This window comes from Hesperophylax consimilis, chromosome 5, assembly GCF_061612785.1.
Source record: "Hesperophylax consimilis isolate HC1 chromosome 5, BYU_Hcon_1.0, whole genome shotgun sequence".
Classification (NCBI taxonomy): domain Eukaryota; kingdom Metazoa; phylum Arthropoda; class Insecta; order Trichoptera; family Limnephilidae; genus Hesperophylax; species Hesperophylax consimilis.
This window is the reverse complement of record NC_142840.1, coordinates 36,979,739-36,999,927: the sequence shown is the minus strand read 5'-3', so window position 1 is coordinate 36,999,927 and position 20,189 is coordinate 36,979,739. Positions and strand designations below refer to the sequence as shown.

Here is a 20,189-nt window from a genome sequence, read left to right as displayed (position 1 = left end):
TTCAGACTTTAAAAATTGTCATTGTTTTTAAAATTTGCTGCGAAAGAAAACGAAATTTTACTACATGAACAGAATTATTTTCAATGCGATCTGATAATCAAGAAATGCCCATAATCCCCGCATTTTCCCCGTACAAGCATTCTCCGCACAAAATACCCATTATTTCTTTCTTAGACAAAATTTCCCGCAATTTGAGGAATTCTTCACAAACTGGCAGCCCTAAGATCCATGATATTTGTAGACTTTCCAAAGATGCATCAGTATTGCTAGCAGTGATAAATATCGATTTTTAAGGAGTGGCTGGGGTCTATAGTATCATTTCCGATTTTAAAAACTGTAGCTATATTATTTTGTATTATACGGAAATATCCAAAACACTCTGGAAAATAATTTGAATATCGTCTTGTCCTAGGTAATATTATTATTATTTAGGGGCCTCATTACGGACCAACATTATAAAAAAATTATGCTCTAAAATTTGTGAAGTTATTGTAAATATTATTTTTATGAAAAGTATTCCCAATTATGGTAGTGGGTGAAGGGATTAGAGTCAGTAACGGACTAATCCCGTCAGAGGCCCGAGGCGGCAAAGATGAATGAGGCCCCCCTACCCCCTAGTTTAAGAAGTTGATGTAATTTTACAAGCTTTTTATTCAGTTCACATTTATATATATGTACTTGTTTATTTAGTTCAAATCTTGCAAGCGAAATTTCAATATGGATATGGACGAGGAAAATAAAATATAAATCGATCAGCAAAAAAAACAACTGGTAAAAATAAAGTAATAGGTAGTTTTATTTTCAGTAAGTATATAGCTTAATAAAAGTGTATTTCGTCACATAGCTTACAACACCGCTCAAGTCGAAAATTGGCGGTTTTCACATTTTAATGCCGATAGATAGAGCTGCTCATTGCGCGTCTAACCATTGGTCACATGATATAGATTTCAGTCGATTAGAAGCCTTAATTAAAAAAGTAGTAACAGCGCGCAAGTCGGTTAGCCTCTCAACACCGCACAAGTCGTTAGTCTGTCATACATTTCTCGTAAGAGTACTTCGCGCTCCGTGATTATTATATTTTTATGTGAGTTTTATCGCTGAAAGGTCTTTGCAAGATGTTTTAATAGAAGATTAAGAGGTAAGCTATATAATACAGTAATGTTTATTGATTATTACATAATATTCATATAGAAAGAAATCATTATTGAATATCTTCATTTATTTAAGCGGTGTTTACTAACCAGCTTTTTTAACTTGGGCGGTGTTTCAAAATGTATTTTATTTCTTTGAGGAAGCTCAATAATCGAAATACACTATGGATGGAGAAGAAATTGATTCATGGAGTTCAGGTGATGATGGTGTTTTGCAAGAAATCTAAACTCAGATCATGTGACAACATAACGAACAAAAGCGGCAATATTTATTTGAAAATTTCTGGAAGAACATGAACTGGGAGCAGCAAAGATCATTTATAACTTCTCATGTTAATAAAGTACCAAAGAAAATTACAAAAAATCCAGAAATCATCCAAAAGAACTGATAGTCGAACTTACGTTTTCAAGATTGATAATGTACGTCACCAAGTCTTTAAAAAAATGTTCTTGGCCACTCTTGGCATTAAAGATTCATTTATAAGATATTGGCTGACAAAAACAGACTTGTCTTGACAGATGGTAATACAGATTTGTCCACTTCAACCAGTAACCGCAGAAATCCAGAGAAAATTGAAGACCACAAATATGTTGAAAAGTTTTTAGCAGGTCTTCCAAATATTCCGTCGCATTACTGTCGTGCTAAAACATCACGAGAATACTTAGAACCAATTTTCTCGAACATGACACAGCTCTACCACACATATCAAGAGAATTGTGAGTTAGAGGGTAGAGAATGCCTTGGTCGTAAATTATTCGACAAATTATTTTTGAAACTCAATCTGAGCCTATTCTACCCGAAGAAAGATCAATGTAACGATTGTTGCAGTCATAAAACTGGAAACATTACGGATGAAGAATACGCACAACATGTTTTGAAGAAAGATCGAGCCAGGAGAGAGAAAGATACTGACAAAGATATTGCACAGTCCGGAGCTTGTCATGTATTCACACAGGATGTTGAATCGGTAAAATTGGCTCCGTATCTTCAAGCTAATGCAATTTATTATAAAACTAAATTATGCATCCATAATTTTACATTATACAATTTAGCAACTAAAGAAGTAATGTGTTATTGGTTCGATGAGTCAAATAGCACACTTGAAGCCTTTGTTTTTGCTTCATGCTTAGTAGACTATCTAGAGAAAGTTTTGAGCCAGAAATTATTGCCTGTGATTTTATATTCCGATGGCTGTTGTGCTCAAAATCGCTATGATACCTTAAGCAATGCTTTATTACGTTTAGCGATTGAAAAAAAAAATTGTAATTACTCAAAAGTACCTGGTAAAAGGCCATACTCACATGGAATGTGATTCCGTACACAGTGCAATAGAGTGTAAATTAAAAGGTAAAGAAATTTATAATAATTAAAATAAAATAACTTTGTTTAAATACCACTTTATTGTATATATTTATAACCCTATAAGTTATAAATATATACAATAAAGTGGTATTTAAACAAAGTTATTTTATTTTAATTATTATAATTATGTATACCCACAAAGTGTTTGCTACAAGTGAAAAATTAAAGAAATTTACCTTCCACAACAATACATGGCTATTACTAAAACCGCTAGGAGTGATCCTATGACTTACGAAGCTCGTTATTTGGACTATACCTTTTTTAACGACTTTTCGAAAGAATTAATTTATAAATATATACGGCCTTGTAAAAAAGCAGGTGACCCAGTCGTCACAGATGTACGTATGCTAGAATACAGACCAAATAGCACAATTTGGTAAAAAATTGGTTTTGATGACGAGCTTCAGCCGTTACCACATCGTCCCACGCCAATTAACAGCATTAAACAAATAAATCACCTGCAGAAATTGTATGCAGCTAGAATACCAATTACAAATCGGAAGTATAAAAATTTGTAAGACCTAAAAAGTGTATTACCATCTAGTTGCCACTCTTTTTATGATGACCTTCCGCACAGCAATCGCTAAAGACTGCAACTAACTATTAGACTAGAGATTTCGAGTATATTTTTTTTTTTTTTATAATTTTATTACTATTATATCTTGTTTAGTTGGAGTTTATTAAAGACTATGTTTTAAATATTTTCATGGTAAAATAAAAAAATAATAATAATAATTGCACTTAGGTACGCTCTAAAGGTTCGTATGTCACCAAATAACTTTAAGCAATTGATCTCAACAATGTTATTCTTAAGATTTAGGTTATAAATACCTATTTATAACGATTGTTAATTATTTTTGAAATATTTCTTGATAAAAACTTTTCTTTGTAAATCATCTTTAATACCTTATTCCCTAACATTTCCGCAAGCAACACCGCCTAAATCTAATAAAATATCAGTCAACACAGCTCAAGTCATAAAATAAAAGTTAAAATAAAGTAAATTGTCAAAGTAAGTATAAATAATTATTTCTTAACCTCTAACTAGGGTATTTATTAAGTAATAACAGAAAAAATCCACCGAGTTTTTAAAATAAACAGTTTTTTTCGTCTCCTGTAAAGTTGGTAAAAATGACTTATGCGGTGTTGTTAGCTAAGGGACGATTTGTGCCTTCATTTTACTGAACTCCTCAATAAATTCACTGAAATCAATTTCTTTTGAAACTTTTCTTTCAATTAAAAGCACGGAAAAATTAACGATTCGCTCTTGATGCATTGTAGATCGGAGGTAATTTTTAATTAGCTTGAGTTTGGAAAAACTCCTCTCGCATGATGCAACCGAGGTGCAAACGGTCAAGAAGTTTTGAAGTATGAGAAATGTACAGGGTAACGGTTCACAAAAGTCCCATTTTATTATAAATTGGAGGATTTCTTGGGCTGTCTATTTGGCAGCAAATGGGCAGCAACGTCCACATTCGTATCGGTCGCGCGTACATACCTGCGGAACCTTTTTATTTCTTGGAAAACCTGCCACTTATCAAATTCATCGTAAATTTGTATCAGATTATTCACTGTTACAGCCATAGCGCCATCTGAAGCTTCTAGCATAAACTTTGTTTTAATAATTTGGAAAATATGGTTGATTTGCTTCATGGCCGTGTATCGTTGCGACAATTTTTGTATAAATCGGTCAATGCATTCTAACATTGACCGACGTATTTCTTCTTGAAATGCAGCATCATGAGCTGATTCACCCGACATCGTTCTTTTTACCTTCCTTTTTCCTCGTCTCTCGATATTAATGTCCATACCATTGAATTTTTTAGTGCCAAAAGTTACAGCATTGACGTTCGATCATATATTTTACTATATAGATATCAAAATTCCCCCTAAATGGTTTCATGGACACTGGATTTTCGAATGGTTTAAGAACTGTTTGAAAATTCAGTCACTATGGCCAGGGCCATATTATGCCTAAGGCAGTGCAGGCAACTGCCTAGCCCCTTTTTAGGCTTTTAAAAGCCCAGCTACACTACTCGCGAAGTTGACCGAATACGATAGTGTGGGCACAAACTTCACTTCGCTTCGGGCAACTTCGCTTCGCTTCGCCCGACTTCCGATTGTTGTCGGTAAATGCGCCCGAGTCAAAGGACTCGAAGCGTTACTCGCGAAGTTGCACGAGTGTGTGGGCACGCACTTCGAACTTCGGCTAACTTCGTCGAGGACTTCGTCGAAGCGAGTAGTGTAGCTGACACTTGACATGTTGTCAACCAAGTTGAAAAACGTGTTAAAAAAGTTTCGAGAAAAACGCATTCAAAGTTTTGCTGAAGGATAATTCAACATACAAACGGTTTCACATAAAATGACCCATCTCCGTCAATTTTTCGAATTTCTTTAAAACATTTTGTGAGAGAATTCTTAACAAGTGCATCTTTCAAAAAATTGAATTAAAAAGTCTTTTTTTACAGTGTCCTGGTGCCTTAAAGCCTTGTTTAGGATTTGATCAAGGGAACATGGAGGCGTTTGGAGGCCCCCAGGACCGGGGCAGGCCGCCCTGGATATTGGCAGATTATCTAATTTGATGACACTTATTTATATTTTATGTTACCTATATTGTGTTAACTACTATACACTATGTTACCTATATTTTTTATTGTAATTTTTCATGATGTACTGCTTTTTATGTAAAAGCCCTTTAGGAGTTTAAATAAAACAAATAAATTGTATTTTGTCAGCTTACAAAAAGCATCACGAAGAACTGTTCCTAAATAAAAATTATTGCTTTGGAATATCATTTAAACACAAAATATTTTTTAGTGCCGAGCACAGACCCGAAATGAGACATAATAGGATGGACAATCAAAACAGAAAAAGTTAGTGTCAAGTTAGGCCAATTTATTTAATAAATATACCAAAAGAGAAAAATGTTATAATAAATTTATAGAAACTATCTTATTATACTAAATACGTAGTAATATTAAAACAGTATCAAACGATACTGCTCGCTCCTCGCAGTTGCAAGTACCCAGCCGAGATGTCCATAGGCAGACTTTGTAAGGTGGCATATTCTTCGGCGTTTGCATATAGTAACTTAGAATACGGGTCAGTATATGGAGCCAGCAATCCTGATATATCGGAATACTTCTTATTTGGCCTAAAGGAAGGAGGCGCATTTATCGAATAATCTGAAAATTAAAATGTGAATTATGGTTTGTCAATATTTGGTAACAAACTTGATGAAAGGCCTTAATACTTATTAATACAATAATCATTGATAATGAAATAGAAAACTTCATCAATACGTAGTACTTACCAATTTTAATAATGGTACTTAATATTATCAAAGAAAAATCATATAAAATAATAATACTGTCGACTGTTTTAAGGAAGAATAACAAATTACGAAATATATAAATTAATCTTACAAAAAGTAGTAGTATAATCTGGAGACATAGTTCAAAATGTTTAAATAAGAATCTTACATAAAACAGCATCATCTGTCCATGATAATGTGCGTTCAGTTGCCAAAATTTGTTTCAAAGATCTCCATGCGCGCTTTTTGTTGCTTGTTTTACTGGTGTGTTTAAATAAGGCACCTTTAAAAGCGAACTTCTTATCCGGATCAGGCAAATCGAAATTTGATGCCATATTACTGAATTTCTTTCAACAAAGTGCCTCGATCAGAATAAATAATAACCGACTTATTTCCTCAGCTTGTATTTATTATGAATTTTGACGTTTAAGGTTCAGTATTGCCAGTCAAAAATAAATGCTCTTTAGGAATGCGCGCTGAACAGTTTTCTTCTATCTTCTATACTCCCCGAGTAAATAAATCTATTTACAATCTAGTCTATTCCTCAGTTGGAAGAAGATGGCAAGAAGTCTATGACTACTACTTGTCAAAATGTCAGGGATTTGAGCAATAATGATATTAACCCAAAATGGTAAATAATAATTAACAATATAAAAACGAGAAATCTTAATTCCGATGTTATCGACGATATTTTAACTGATAAATTCGATGTGTGATTTACTTTAATGCGTAAAACCGCAAGCCATTTTGTTTGTTTGACATTTCCCGTCAAATAATATGATGTGCAGTGTGCACAGGACATAGTTTTTAAAATGTTTTGTGGATTTCAGGGTGGAAATGTGTCACAACTAGAAAGGGATATTGGTTCCGATCAATTTCCTCCAAATGAGCATTACTTCGGATTAGTAAACGTGAGTCATAATATTTACACTACTCCCCATTTTACATGGCTTGAAAAGTTGTTTGCTAATTTGTCGCTAAATGATTAGTTTGAACTCTGTAACCTCTAAACAACTGAATGGACTCAATTTCCTCCAATAATTTTTCCGTGTTAATTTGATTAGTAATTATGTTCACGGTGTTATTTGTACTAATACAGCATACCATATTTCTGTAATGAATTTTGTGGCTTATTCTTTTTGAAATTATTAATCTATAATTCTTTTAATGTGAAAGCATTTGGCACACTAACCTTCCCTAAAATAATATTGATTAACTCGATATGGCGGCAGCTTGCCTAATTAATTACGTTTCCTTTTCAGTTTGGTAATACATGTTATAGTAACTCAGTTCTACAAGCTTTGTACTTCTGCCGGCCATTCAGAGAGAAGGTGCTCGAGTACAAAGCCAAAAATAAAAGAACGAAGGAGACCCTACTATCTTGTTTAGCGGATTTATTTTACAGTATAGCAACACAAAAGAAAAAAGTTGGATCTATCGCTCCTAAGAAGTTCATTGCCAGGTTACGAAAAGAAAAAGGTAATTACTTAATACTATCAAATGATTAATATAATGCATATTATTATTCGTCAGGTTCCTACCCAGGCGTTGCAGGTTCAAACTTATCCTAGCTAAGTCCTCCAGAATTGCACAACTAACATTTTTCGATTATAACGATAGAAATAGGTGGATTTGAAATAATGTCAGGTTATTCGTAATCCAAGAATGTTGGTCTTTCATTTTAGAAATTTATTTATTTATTTATTTATAATGTATTAAAAAAAACATGGTAAGTAACACATTATTCCCAATGAGTTGAGATAAAACTCATTACGGGAAGTACAGACACATAAAATACATTTTACAAGGATATTACACTTTTAAAAAAATACAACATATTGAAAAGGAAAAGAAAAATAAATAAAAAAGGAGAAATACATTGTTAAGAATAGAGATTTTAGAAATACTGAGAGACGTCTATACACATGAAACATAGTAAACCAACATATGAAGGCGAGCGAAAATTCACTGGTTTAAAAACATTTTCAGGAAATAATCTTTAAGCGTTTTAACTAATATTTTTTTGTTAGTTACTGATTGCTTTATTTCATTAGGTAATGCATTGTATTGTCTATATGCAATATATTGTAATGAGTTAATACCAAATTTTGTTGTGTGGGTAGACGATGCTATGTGTATTAGATTTTGGGACCGTGTTTTGTGCTGGTGTATGTCTGAATTAAATGCTGGTTTGATGTTAGTGTGTGAGGATCTATGTATGATTTGTAATATTGTACATTGAAGTATGTTTGTCTTTAAATATATATCTTTGATATGTGTATCCCACGGTAGACGGTAGATATTCCTTATTGCTCGATTTTGAATCACTTGTATTTCTGATATTTGTTTTTTAGTAATAGTGCCCCAGATACTAACTAAATAACTCAGATGGGAGTGAATCATCGCATAGTATGTGGCCAATTATATACAGTATTCTCAGTTATCCGACAACTACTAGTTGAAAGCACCAAATCAAGCTCTATAATTCTCCATTATTCATATGTGAAATTCAACTCAACACGAGCACCAAGCTTTGTACCCTGACAAGTTGGATTATCTTACTCTTAAAAATGTTTTAAAGCTTTTAGGGCCTTACTAATGAACATGTTTTAAAGTTTTCACTGCTGATAAACCACCGTTTACCATACATAAATGGTTATTTATCAGTTGTGTAAAATTTAAAACACATTTATTAGTGACGGGGTCAGTTACAATATCGCTGTCTAGCTTGCATTTTATCAGTCCTCAGGGTTAATAATTATTGTTAATTTAGGACATTTCCGTTAGTCCTCTGTGTATTCTAGCAACTGTCCCAAGTGTTTCTGTTCATTTCGTTCTGCCACTTTTATGTTTGAATAAGTTTACAAAATGGAGTCTTCTCGTAAGCGTAAACATGGCACCTTAACTTTAAACCAGTACAAGTACAAATACAAATTTCACAATAAAAACTGGAAAAACTTGTTAAATTCCTCCTCACGCTAAAAAATAGCATTTGTTGTCAACTAAATTACTATAAGAAATAACTATTTATGCCGGGGAGATTCATTAAAGTTACATTTTTCTCAAAGTTATGTTTGAAGGTTAAGAAATACACATAAATTATTAAAATAACCCAAACTAAAAATCTAAAAACTTATTTATGCATATTTTACATTATTTTACGTACATCTCCCCCGACTTATATATTTGTTTCCAGTGGTAATTATTTTGAAATCAACTGTTTGTGAGGCAGAATTCAACAACTTTACCAAAAACTGGTGTTACCAAGTACCTGTTGTAATTTTTAGCGTATTATTTTGTACTAACTGACATGTACCCGGACTTGCTGGGGGTTATCCTTAGGAGATATACATATACTGTGGTGAACTTTTCTGTAGGCCTTTTTATGTTATACAATTCCGTAGTACATTATTTTGATGTATCTCATAAGTTTTAGCCAGCATTAGCAATGTAAGCGCAAGAAAATATTTTTTGACGACTTTTTATTTTATTTTTTATATTAACTCCACACAGGAGGCCCTGAAGAAAATAATTTCCCTCAGGGCCTATATCATCTTTGGGGATGCTGTGTGGAGAGGAAGGAGTGAACATGGGTCTTGAAGAGTCCCATGTTGTAGGAGGGAGGAAACACAGAGGCCGGCAGTTCGTTCCACAGCCGAGCTGTTGAACTTAAGAACGAATCGTAGAAGCGACTCGTTCTCATGTGACAAATGTCAACCGTGTACAAATGTTGGGCGCGCGTTTGGCGTGTATCCCGACTTCGCACCGGTGCCGAAGGGATCAATGACGCTAGTTCCTCAGAGCATCTTCCATTGTAATACCGATAGAACAAGGACAGCATACCTACCTGACGCCTGTGCTCTAAAGATTGCAGTCCGTTTGTTAAGATTGGGGAATCTATCAAACGGACCGCCTGTTTTTGCACAGAGTCAAGGGTTTTTTTCAGGTATTTAGGGGCTCCGGACCAGAGATGGCTGCCAAATTCGACAGTAGGGCGCACTTGCGATTTGTACAGGGTCAGCAGTTGTGCACTATTAAAGTATCTGCGGGCCCTGTACAGTACGCCCAGCTTCTGAGAGGCCAACTTTACTCTGGCTTCGATGGAGCCCCCGTACCTGAGCTTGTCACTTACAGTTACATCAAGCATATCAATGGAAGGCCTGTTTGGAAGATTGCTTCCGTTGAAGGAGACTAGATTATCATTTGGATCCCTTTTAGACGTAATCAGACAGGATTGGGTCTTTGAAACATTAAATTCGACGAGATTACTTTTACCCCAGGAGGAAATACTCTCGAGATAACCGTCCATTCTCTGCTTCAAAGCCCTCCGAGCTGTTGGAGTTTGTGTGCCCTTTGGGGGCTTGTCAAACAAAAAGCTATCATGAACTGTACTGTCATCCGCGTAACATTGAAACATTGTAACTTGATTACAAAACATTGACTTTTCTCTACTTTCTATGAATTTAATATGCATTTATTGTAAATATAAACTTTCCGGAAGAAATTCTTTAAATGATAGTGAAAACCCTATCAAAATCTGTTGCGTAGTTTAGAAAAACTAAGCTCACAAACAGACAGACACGGAAAGCGACTTTATTTTATACTATTTAGAAATGTATGAACTATAATCCACCACTTTCACTAATTGGACAATTGCTCGGTTTTTGCGGTGGCGGATTAGTAAGAGAATACTGGATATATATTATGTATTGAAATGGACACAATTTCAGGCCTCACCCTAATTTTATGATGATTGAAACTTCAATAATTATGATGTGTATGAATACGAATTCTAATTTTCTTTTTTCCCTTTTCAGAGGAATTTGATAATTATTTACAACAAGACGCACACGAGTTTTTAAACTTTCTTATCAATCATATCAACGAAATCATTTTAGGTAAGTGTCCCTTTATTCCTATTAAGACAATCTTCATTTTATTTTATGGGCACTCCTGAAAGTGTGAATAGCTTCTTTAAAGTAAGTCGTAATAATCTGAGAAGGAAAAGTGATTCCATTTCATCACTATTCAAACATTTACATGTGCAATATTCTGTTTACCCTAGAGATAAAATTAGTCACAAATAAACAATGCTCTAAGGTCACAATGATAGGCGTATATTTTGTTTTATGTCATGAAAAGTAATTAAGAAGTCCAACTCCGATTTATAATTGTAAATATTTGTAACCATTACACAATGTTAACTTTCTGCCATCACAAGCCACGCTTACCGCACCGCACTTTATTCTGGATGATGTTAAAGAATAATCTTTTGTTTTTGGTCAAACTGTAGTTATCTAAACTATTTTTCAGCTGAACGGAATCAAAACCCTTGCAAGCCCAAACCAGGCTCTGGCGACAGCAGTTCCAGCACTGGTCATGAGCCGACCTGGGTCCACGAGATCTTTCAGGGGATCCTCACCAGCGAAACCCGCTGCCTCAACTGCGAGACTGTCAGCAGCAAGGACGAGGACTTCTTCGACCTGCAGGTGGACGTGGACCTTAACACCAGCATCACACACTGCCTGCGCTGCTTCAGCAATACGGAAACGCTATGCAGTGAGAACAAGTTCAAATGCGACCACTGCAGTAGCTACCAGGAGGCGCAAAAGAGGATGCGGGTGAAGAAACTGCCTATGATCCTGGCGCTGCATTTAAAGCGGTTTAAATACATGGAGCAGTACAATAGGCACATTAAAGTGTCGCACCGAGTAGTATTTCCATTAGAACTTAGATTATTTAATACGGTAAGTGAATTTATAAATATTCTACTTTGTGATGGAATATGAGTTTTTTTTTTACATTTTTTTTTTAAATTTATTTATTTCATCAAAAATTTACAGAATATATAATATATCATTAGTAAGTTGTATAATTATGTGTCAGTTAGAAACAATGAAATTGTTGAAAGAATAATGTTACAATAATACAGCAGTTTCTAATATAAGAAAAAGTAGATATGAATGTAAGAGTGTTATGTAGATATGGCATAATATACTATATTTTAGGTTGTGCATAACCTGCCTCACTAGGCGAACCTGTATTGAGGCAGAATAAGCACAATACATACACACTATAATAACTTACCATGACAAGGCATTTGGTTTGGTTTCATTAACTCCACACAGGAGGCCTCGAGGAAAATAATTTCCATCAAGGATCTCTATGTATGCTGTGCGGAGTGTCTTTTTAAGGAAAGGAAGGAGAGAAAGTTCTGGGAAGGAAAAAGGTATGAGGGGTGGGTAGGAATCTAGGGATCAGTATGTCCAGGAGTGACGGACATATGAATCTACCCCTCCCGCTACTGTGCAAGGCAATGGGTGGAGATGTCAAAGGGTCTCTCTAAACTAGGGCACTCCTGTTAAATCACCAAATGTAGGGAACCACTTGGGGTGACCTATAGTAGAGGAGTTGGTTATCCAATAAAAAGTTCCTTGGGCGACTGTACCCAAAAGCCGCCTCCCAAATAACACTGTATGTGTAACCGTGTTTTCACTTTGATTTGTAACAATACACCAGAAAGTTTAGAGAAAGCACACTTTTCCATTGTACAAGTGTAAGTCTTGACAGGACCCAACTCAAGTATTTGGTTCAGTTGATTGCGACTCAGGGTATCTATTCCCCAGTCTCGATCGCTCGCAATTTCCGCCGAAAGTACATACACTGGTAGAGTTTGTTATTCTTGAGTCTCACCGAAAGTAAATACTACACGCCATACGTCAAAATTCATTCGACTTAAACAACGAGTGGGTCGAAGCAGTAGAGATGGGCAAAACTGTCAAAATCTCATTGCATCCTGGTGAATTGCCTTATACAAAAAAAAAAATCGTTTCCCGCTCGCAGATTTGCCAGACATCAACTCTGCGTCTGCACCAACCAGCTCTATTAAAAGATTTTTCTGGCATTTCGATATGTATCCACCACCGCCATTCATTTCAGAAAAAGTGCGGTAGCAAATAAAAACGTTGACAGAACGACACGGCAACGGTTTGTTTTTGACATTTCAAATTAACTCCATAGAAACCTCAAACACATCAGAAACATAGACAATATTCACAGGGTTGCCAACACAGTCATCTCTTCAACCGTGCGACACTCAAGAATGTATAAATATAGAACTTATGACAAAAGTCGTAGAGATTTTCGTTCGTAGATTGCGTATAGCGAGTAATTCGTGGTAGAGACTCTGGAATAGATACCCAGGTGTCCTGCTTCCTTCTCCCATTCGATTTGGTTTCATGTCTTCTCCTGTCCTCTGTAAATCTGCTCTTCATCTCCATATTATCACCTAAGGACGGGTTGTTTCGGAGAATTTGAACAATTCATCAAATTTCAACATTCATTTTCGGGTTCTGTGAAAGACTTATTCAAGTTCTGTTATTATATCATTGTAGGCTAGTTGTTTGACAAAACTGAAATAAAAACAGAACTTGAAAAAATCTTTCACAGAACTTGAAAATGAACGTTGAAATTTGATGAATTGTTCAAATTCTCCGAAACAACCCGTCCTAAGTGTCCATTCCTTAATCTTATTCAATACGCTTGCTTGCATTCTTGTGTGATGAGTTTATGTAATTTGTTTGCATTCCAGTCTGATGATGCGGTGAATCCGGACAGGCTGTACGACCTGGTGGCCGTGGTGATCCACTGCGGCTCTGGGCCCAACCGGGGGCACTACATCAGCATAGTCAAGAGCCATGGCTTCTGGTTGCTATTTGACGATGACATGGTAGATGTGAGTACACTTCCACTGCCTTCTTTACTTTTCTATTACATTTGTAATTGATTTTTATTTTTAACACAATGTTTGCGGGGGGTTTTTTAATCAATTTTTCGCTGTAAAGCGGGCAATTTTTATCATGTTCGCGCGCAAAATTCCGTTTCATGTAAAATAGCTATAACTTCTGAACTATTGATCAAATTAAAATAAAATTTTCAGTATTTCACCTTATTTGAAATTTTTTATTATGATCTGGTCACAAATTTTTATATTTTTGAAGAAACAATTACGATATATAAGTTTAAATTAAAAAAATTGAAAAAACTGCACTTTTGTCGTATTGTCTATTTAGTCATTTTATGCACATTCAACAAAGTATATAAATATATTTTTAAATACACACCACTAAACACTAATATTGTTTGAAAGTATGAAATCGTTGGAAACAATTCCCTTCATGTAAAGGTACATCATAGAATTTACACATGTACCGGGTTTCGCTAAGTATTTTGTGTACCGCGCACACACGACATCGCTTTCGCAGATTCTTATTTTTACCAGGGCCTTCAATCTTTTCCAATATATGTTTTCGCATATCCATCGATAGTCTTCCTGGAGGATCAGATTTTGAAGATTTTTTTCGGATACCAGATGTTGATGGTGTTGGTTCCGGGTCTTGACTATTATCTGACAAAATCTGATCAGCCACCCAGTGCTCTGCGATTTCCTTAAAAAATCGTTTATATTTTATTTTCCTTTCTTTTACTGAGTTGTACACAACAAATGAGTTGAATAATGCACAATTTATTATATACATCGCTAGCCTTTTTGTCCATTTAGTGGTTTTTCGTAAAATAGAATAATACGAAAGATATTGGTCTGCTTGGTCAATGCCTTTCATATATTTATTGTAATCGATTATCATTACCGTAGTCCATTTTATAGGGTATTTTTTATGAAAAAATATCCCTTTATTATGTAACAAATAAATTTTCGAGCACAGCACACAAATACTTTGTACGAAATTTTTAAAGCGGAATGTAGACAGAAAAGAAAATAGAGAACGTCTTGAACGAAACAATATCGCTTTAACAATGAAGAAATATAAAGATTTAAAAAAAAACGAAATATTTATCTTACAGTTATTTTATTTCAAGTGCATGTTTTATGACCACAGTCGGCTGGCCACCCGACTCAATTCCACGAATTGCCAGGTACCTAGTACATGTGTCACGAGAGCTGACGCATAATTTTTACTTCACAGAGTAACCAACATCATACGTTACTCGTAATATATTGTTACTCTAAGTGTACCTACAACGCATTTTGGCGTCTCCCGCGCTTTACCAATAGTGTACAAATACGAAAAACGCTTTTAAGCGTCTCCCGCTCTCTACCAACAGTTCGCAAAAGACGCTTTTAAGCGTCTCCCGCAAACAATGTGTTAAGATTAGTCAAATATTAATAAATTTTGTAAACATGATTTTAAAGCTTTCTGATTTTCATTGGTCGGGCCGTTCATTAATGCAGTGCTCCGCAACCTTTTCTCACCTACGACACACCAAATTTCTTCCTAGAATTCCGCGGCACACCAAGAGCTAAAATATATAGGTATTAAATTGATACACAAATTTTACAATAATGTTTTTGTTTTTTATTTGAAAAGTATACATACATACATATAACTATAACATATTTATTTTTACGCAATCTTAATAATTATTATAAAATAATAATAAATTAATGAGCAATTAATTGTTAAATTAACCTGCGCTTGTTTCAATGAACACAAAAGTTTTATATTCGGCTCGATTTTTGACAGCGCAACCCGAAGTTCTTGGTCAAGACCTTTTTTATTTTTAATTAATACAAGCGTTGAAAAACTTTTGCTCACATAAATATGGCGTTGAAAATGGAAGTAGTGTTAAGAATGCTTTGACGGAAATGCGAGGATATTCTTTTTTAACGTAAATCCAGAAAACATCTAATGGATCTTTGGAGAAGTGAATTTTTAATGTCATGTGATTATTTAAATCTGTAAATTCCTCTCGAATTTGCAGAGGCAGTGCTTCCATATAATTTATTACATTGGTTGCAAAAGGATTTCGAATCCAATCGTATTGTTCCGTATTAATGGAATAAAAATACTGATCAAATTTCGGCTGAAGCAGACTTAAATGTTGTTGGGCCAGATCCACAGTTAATTGTTTTTTTTTCAATTGTACTATGGTTGGTCCTTTGGTACATTTCCAAACATCTTTTTTGCAACTTTTTCTGCCAAAGTTCGTTATTAAGTTCATTCAAATGCTCTAATATATCAGCCATGTATGCAAATTTGGCTATCCAGTAATTATCATCGAGGTGCTGATATAGTTTGGGCATATTTTGATTTAAAAGAAACTCACACACCTCGTGAAGAAGCTCAAACAATCTAGCCAAAACTTTGCTTTGGGATTGCCAACGAATTTCAGTACAAAACAATAAGGATTCATATTCGGCTCCCATTTCTGCACAGAGTATTCCAAAGATTCGTGAGTTTAGGGCTCTTGATTAAATTATGTTTACGATTTTAATGCATTCATTCATCTTGTTCAAAAGTTCCTCCGGTAAATTTTTGACCATCAATGCTTCTCGATGTATGCAGCAGTGTGTAAATTGTAACGTTGGATTTTTTTGTTTTACACAAGAGACAAAATCCTTTTTACTACCCGTCATTGCTGCAGCGCCATCCGTGCAAACAGCAATGCAATTGCTCCATTTAATATTATACATTTTTAAGAAATCATCGGTTACTTGAAAAAATTCTTCACCGGTAGTTCGCTCTGGAACCTCCTTACAAAATAAATAATGTTCTTTAATAAAGTCCTCGTCAACAAAACGTACAATAGCTGTCAACTCTGCTTTATTTTTAATATCGGTTGTTTCGTTGATCTGAAGCGCAAATTTTTCAGCCAATAACAGTTTTCTAATCAGTGTTTCTAATATATCGTGAATACCTCTTTTAACAGTATCGGCAGACAATGAAAAATAGATAATATTATGAAAAATATTTTGTCATTGTGTATTAAATACATAATGAAATATTGTAAAATGTCAAATATATTGAATTTGACCGCGGCACACCTGTGTCCGGCTCACGGCACACCAGTGTGCCACGGCACACCGGTTGCGGAGCACTGCATTAATGCATACGAAATTATTATAATTAAAGATTTTTCTGTGCCATTGGGATTTTTTAATATAAATACAAATACAGACAATCCGAAACCACTCAACTGAACAAAAAAACACCATGTAATAAATTTATAATTATTTCAGAAAAAACACTACAATATATATTTATAATTACTTCATACTATCCATACTACTAAATTTTAATAATATGTAAATGAAATCCTCAGCACTGGAGATCCCAGTGAGGATATCATTATCTGTGTTTGTTACGAAAAAAAGAAGATAATAATAATCACTTATTATTTCAAATATTTTTTTTCAAATCAAATATCTCTTGTCAATATTTTGTATTGGATTGGACTTTCCGAATGATAAAAATCACTTTTTTATGCATTATGTGATTGATTTATTAAAAATTTCCCATTTTTAAGAGGTTAGCGAATGCTACCGACTACAAAATTAACCGTGTCAAACAGTATATACTCAAACGCCGCCCGTGAACAAATAGAAAATGGATAAATTGAACCTCCTGCTAAAAAAGCTGTGCATTAGCAAATGATGAATTTGACGGTTTATAATAATGATGTATATTTTCCCCCATCCAAATAAGTGAGAATTTGTCAAATTAATGCCTAATCATGTTTATGATTTTCAGAAAATCGACGCTTCAACAATAGAGGACTTTTATGGTTTAACATCAGATATACAGAAATCTTCAGAAACTGGATACATATTATTTTATCAATCAAGAGATTGTCTCTAAAGTAATAATTTTATCAATCAAGGGATTGTGTCTAAAGTAATAATTTTATCAATCGAGGGATTGTGTCTAAAAGTAATAATTGCTTTTATATGAGTCCATTGTTTTCTTATAGTTCATAAAGATGTATATCGAAATGAACCCTACTAGTGACAAATCATTATGTAAAAACTATGTTTATTATATTGAAACGTACTGTTATTTGTTAATATCTTATACTATTGACATTTTATTATTGTTTGTAAATAGAAAATCTCTAATATGTAATTAATTAAAAATATGTAATACTTCTTACAAGTTTAGTTTTCATTAATTAATTTCCTGTCATTTAAAACCCCTCAAGCCTCGGAAAGACATTACTAGCCACAAACATCTCATTCCTCAGAGGTTCCCAAAGTGGTCTATATGGACCCCCAGGGGTCGATATCGGCTTGCTGGGGGTCTATGTCAGCGAGAATAAAACTTGGGGGTTCACGAGATTCAAATGGGGGTACATACGAGCGGACCCCCATTTACCTCAAGTCAACATTTAGTAGTTCCGTAAATGACACAATAGAATTCTCGTCAGAATTAATATATTCAAGCAAAACATTGCACATTGGAAGCCTCGAATTTTCCTAGTTCGCCGACTTGTTTTTGAAAAACATGCAGGGTAATAATGACGTTCAACATTTAAATGCACTTCAAACAGACTTCAAAACTAAGTTGAAAGACATTTTGACTAAATGACTGGAAATGGAACGTTAAAGAATCGGATATCAAGTGACAAGAAGAACTGACCGGAATAAGCACCGACAAAAAATTTGAGTTATGTAGGGCTAGCTACAGAAAGAAATTCCCGTTTCTTATCCTGCTTCATTTTCATTTGGTGTAATACCTCACAAGGGCACCCCTGTCTGCACAATGTAAAGATAGAGGAACTATACTGCCACCCGGTTGTTGGACAGGCAAGGGACGGGAATCTTCTTACGAAAAAGAGAAATGATTATCACATGGGATGTTAATAGTTTTTGGAAAATTCAATATTCGGTAGACAGGGGGGGTCTACGGAAAAAAAAAATATTTGGCAAGTGGTCTACGGGGCAAAAAAGTTTGGGAACCTCTGCATTAGAGCATGTGACGTATTCCTGTCTTAGCGGCAGGCAAAGAGAATCATTCGTTGTACGTTCTAGAACATTCTCGATTTTCTGTTTACCCAGCGAAGATCGCATCTCGTACCTACGTACCTAATAACGAAGACGCAACGAGCTACTTGAATCATTTGGAATGTGCCCGGCTCTAGTAGATGCGATAGTAGACCCTATATAATTGCAGCTGCAGAGTGCTACCAGTCAGTAGATAGGTGAATCTACGAGGAGGCAACCATCCCCCGCGTCGCGTCCTGCTTCTACACTCTGCACACCACAAACCTCTGAAGGACAGATCTGATCATCCGTTAAATTTATCAATGAAGAATCGCTGATCAAAGTGAAGTAAATCACAAACTCATGATTTGAGAGTACTGCCCCATTTCTCAGACACATGTCTACACTCATTCCAAGTAAAAAAGCTAATTTTATATCATTCCAAGCCCTGCCTATGGATAGTTGTAATTTCATGATAGAACACTGAATTTTATGCAACTTTTGATATTTTGGCAGCGTGCATTGTTTTGTATGTAAATCGCACATTAGCGAGTTAGCCTGCTTGATCGTTTTACACACTAACCGACATAATCATAATGCCCTAAGTGGCTGAATACTTTGATTACCATCACAACTGTGCAGCTGGCTAGATTTGCAGTCCAGTGAAATTATGACTACCTTGAGGTGCACTCCAGTGTGAAGATGGGTTTTAGAAATTTTCAATGCATTTCATTACTATCCATGAAAATTCAAAGTAAAAAAGCTAATTTTGTAAAAGTATCTTTCATTCCAATATTAAATTTGGTTTTGAAATGTTCACAAAATTACTCTTAGGCTAGCGCCACACTTGACGGAAATTCCGTCGCGTAACTTCCGCGACGGAACGCCAATACATGTAATTGCATATAATAGCGGGCACACTACGCGGAAGATCGGTCGTTCCGTCGCGGACGATCGGTCGCTCCGTGGCGGACCGCCGACACTCGCGTCTGTTCTGTCCTCCGCGCACCGATCTTCCGTCGGCGGAAGATCGGCAAAGTCGCATTCCAAGTATTTGAATGCATCGCGCCACATTCGGCGGATAACACGCGGCGACGACGAACGCACAGGATGTTCGACACTGAAAGATTTATTATCGAAGTGCAAAATAGAGTTTGCCTTTGGGAGAGATATAGCCGTTCTAAGTTTTGTATTTTGCTTGGTAATATAGTCCTTCGTTAAATTCAGCAATACATCAAATGATTGTATGGACATTCGATAATATTCGAATACTTTATCTGGATAATTTCTTAGTTGCATATACAAGGTATGAAATTGCCCAATTTCTAGTCGAAGAGTATTTATGGGATGAACCCATAGACATATGAATATTAGTCAGAGATGTGCTTTATTTCAAATAAATCCATTTCAAATGGAAATGCAAAATGGGTATTTTGCATTTTGCATTTTAAATGCTTTTCTAAAAACCATTTTGCATTTTGCATTTTAAATGCTTTTCTCAATGCATTTTCCATTTTAAATGCTTTTTTGCAACATTCTTCCTACTATCTCCACTCATCTTTTTTTCATAAGTGCCAAATATCA

General features: G+C 35.0%; 2 protein-coding genes across 3 annotated transcripts; one reads left to right on the top strand and one right to left on the bottom strand.

Moving 5' to 3' along the window:
* Window positions 1-5,408: 5,408 nt before the first annotated feature.
* On the bottom strand, window positions 5,409-6,259 carry LOC149423902 (INO80 complex subunit C). Its single transcript, XM_089632177.1, has 2 exons — window positions 5,997-6,259; window positions 5,409-5,699 (listed from the first exon to the last, which is right to left on the bottom strand). The coding sequence occupies exons 1-2, from the start codon at window positions 6,160-6,162 to the stop codon at window positions 5,503-5,505; spliced, it is 363 nt and encodes a 120-aa protein (XP_089488303.1). The 5' UTR covers window positions 6,163-6,259; the 3' UTR covers window positions 5,409-5,502.
* A 114-nt stretch (window positions 6,260-6,373) lies between these two features.
* On the top strand, window positions 6,374-17,745 carry Usp12-46 (Ubiquitin-specific protease 12/46). Of its 2 annotated transcripts, XM_089632176.1 has the most exons (8): window positions 6,374-6,458; window positions 6,658-6,738; window positions 7,090-7,306; window positions 10,645-10,725; window positions 11,141-11,574; window positions 13,419-13,562; window positions 17,377-17,529; window positions 17,566-17,745. In XM_089632176.1, exons 1-7 carry the CDS (start codon window positions 6,456-6,458, stop codon window positions 17,482-17,484), a joined length of 1,068 nt encoding a protein of 355 aa, XP_089488302.1. In that variant the 5' UTR covers window positions 6,374-6,455; the 3' UTR covers window positions 17,485-17,529; window positions 17,566-17,745. The 2 variants fall into 2 exon arrangements, with proteins under 2 accessions (XP_089488302.1, XP_089488301.1); XM_089632175.1 differs by having other exon boundaries at window positions 17,377-17,745.
* Window positions 17,746-20,189: the final 2,444 nt, after the last annotated feature.

Excerpts from the sequence above, each read along its gene's own strand:
- LOC149423902 (XM_089632177.1), bottom strand. The coding sequence starts at position 6,162 with ATGGCATCAAATTTCGATTTGCCTGATCCGGATAAGAAGTTCGCTTTT. Across the intron at positions 5,700-5,996 it reads GACAGATGATGCTGTTTTAT|ATTATTCGATAAATGCGCCT; the intron begins GTAAGATTCTTA and ends TTTAATTTTCAG.
- Usp12-46 (XM_089632176.1), top strand. Across the intron at positions 7,307-10,644 it reads CAGGTTACGAAAAGAAAAAG|AGGAATTTGATAATTATTTA; the intron begins GTAATTACTTAA and ends TTCCCTTTTCAG. Across the intron at positions 10,726-11,140 it reads TATCAACGAAATCATTTTAG|CTGAACGGAATCAAAACCCT; the intron begins GTAAGTGTCCCT and ends ACTATTTTTCAG.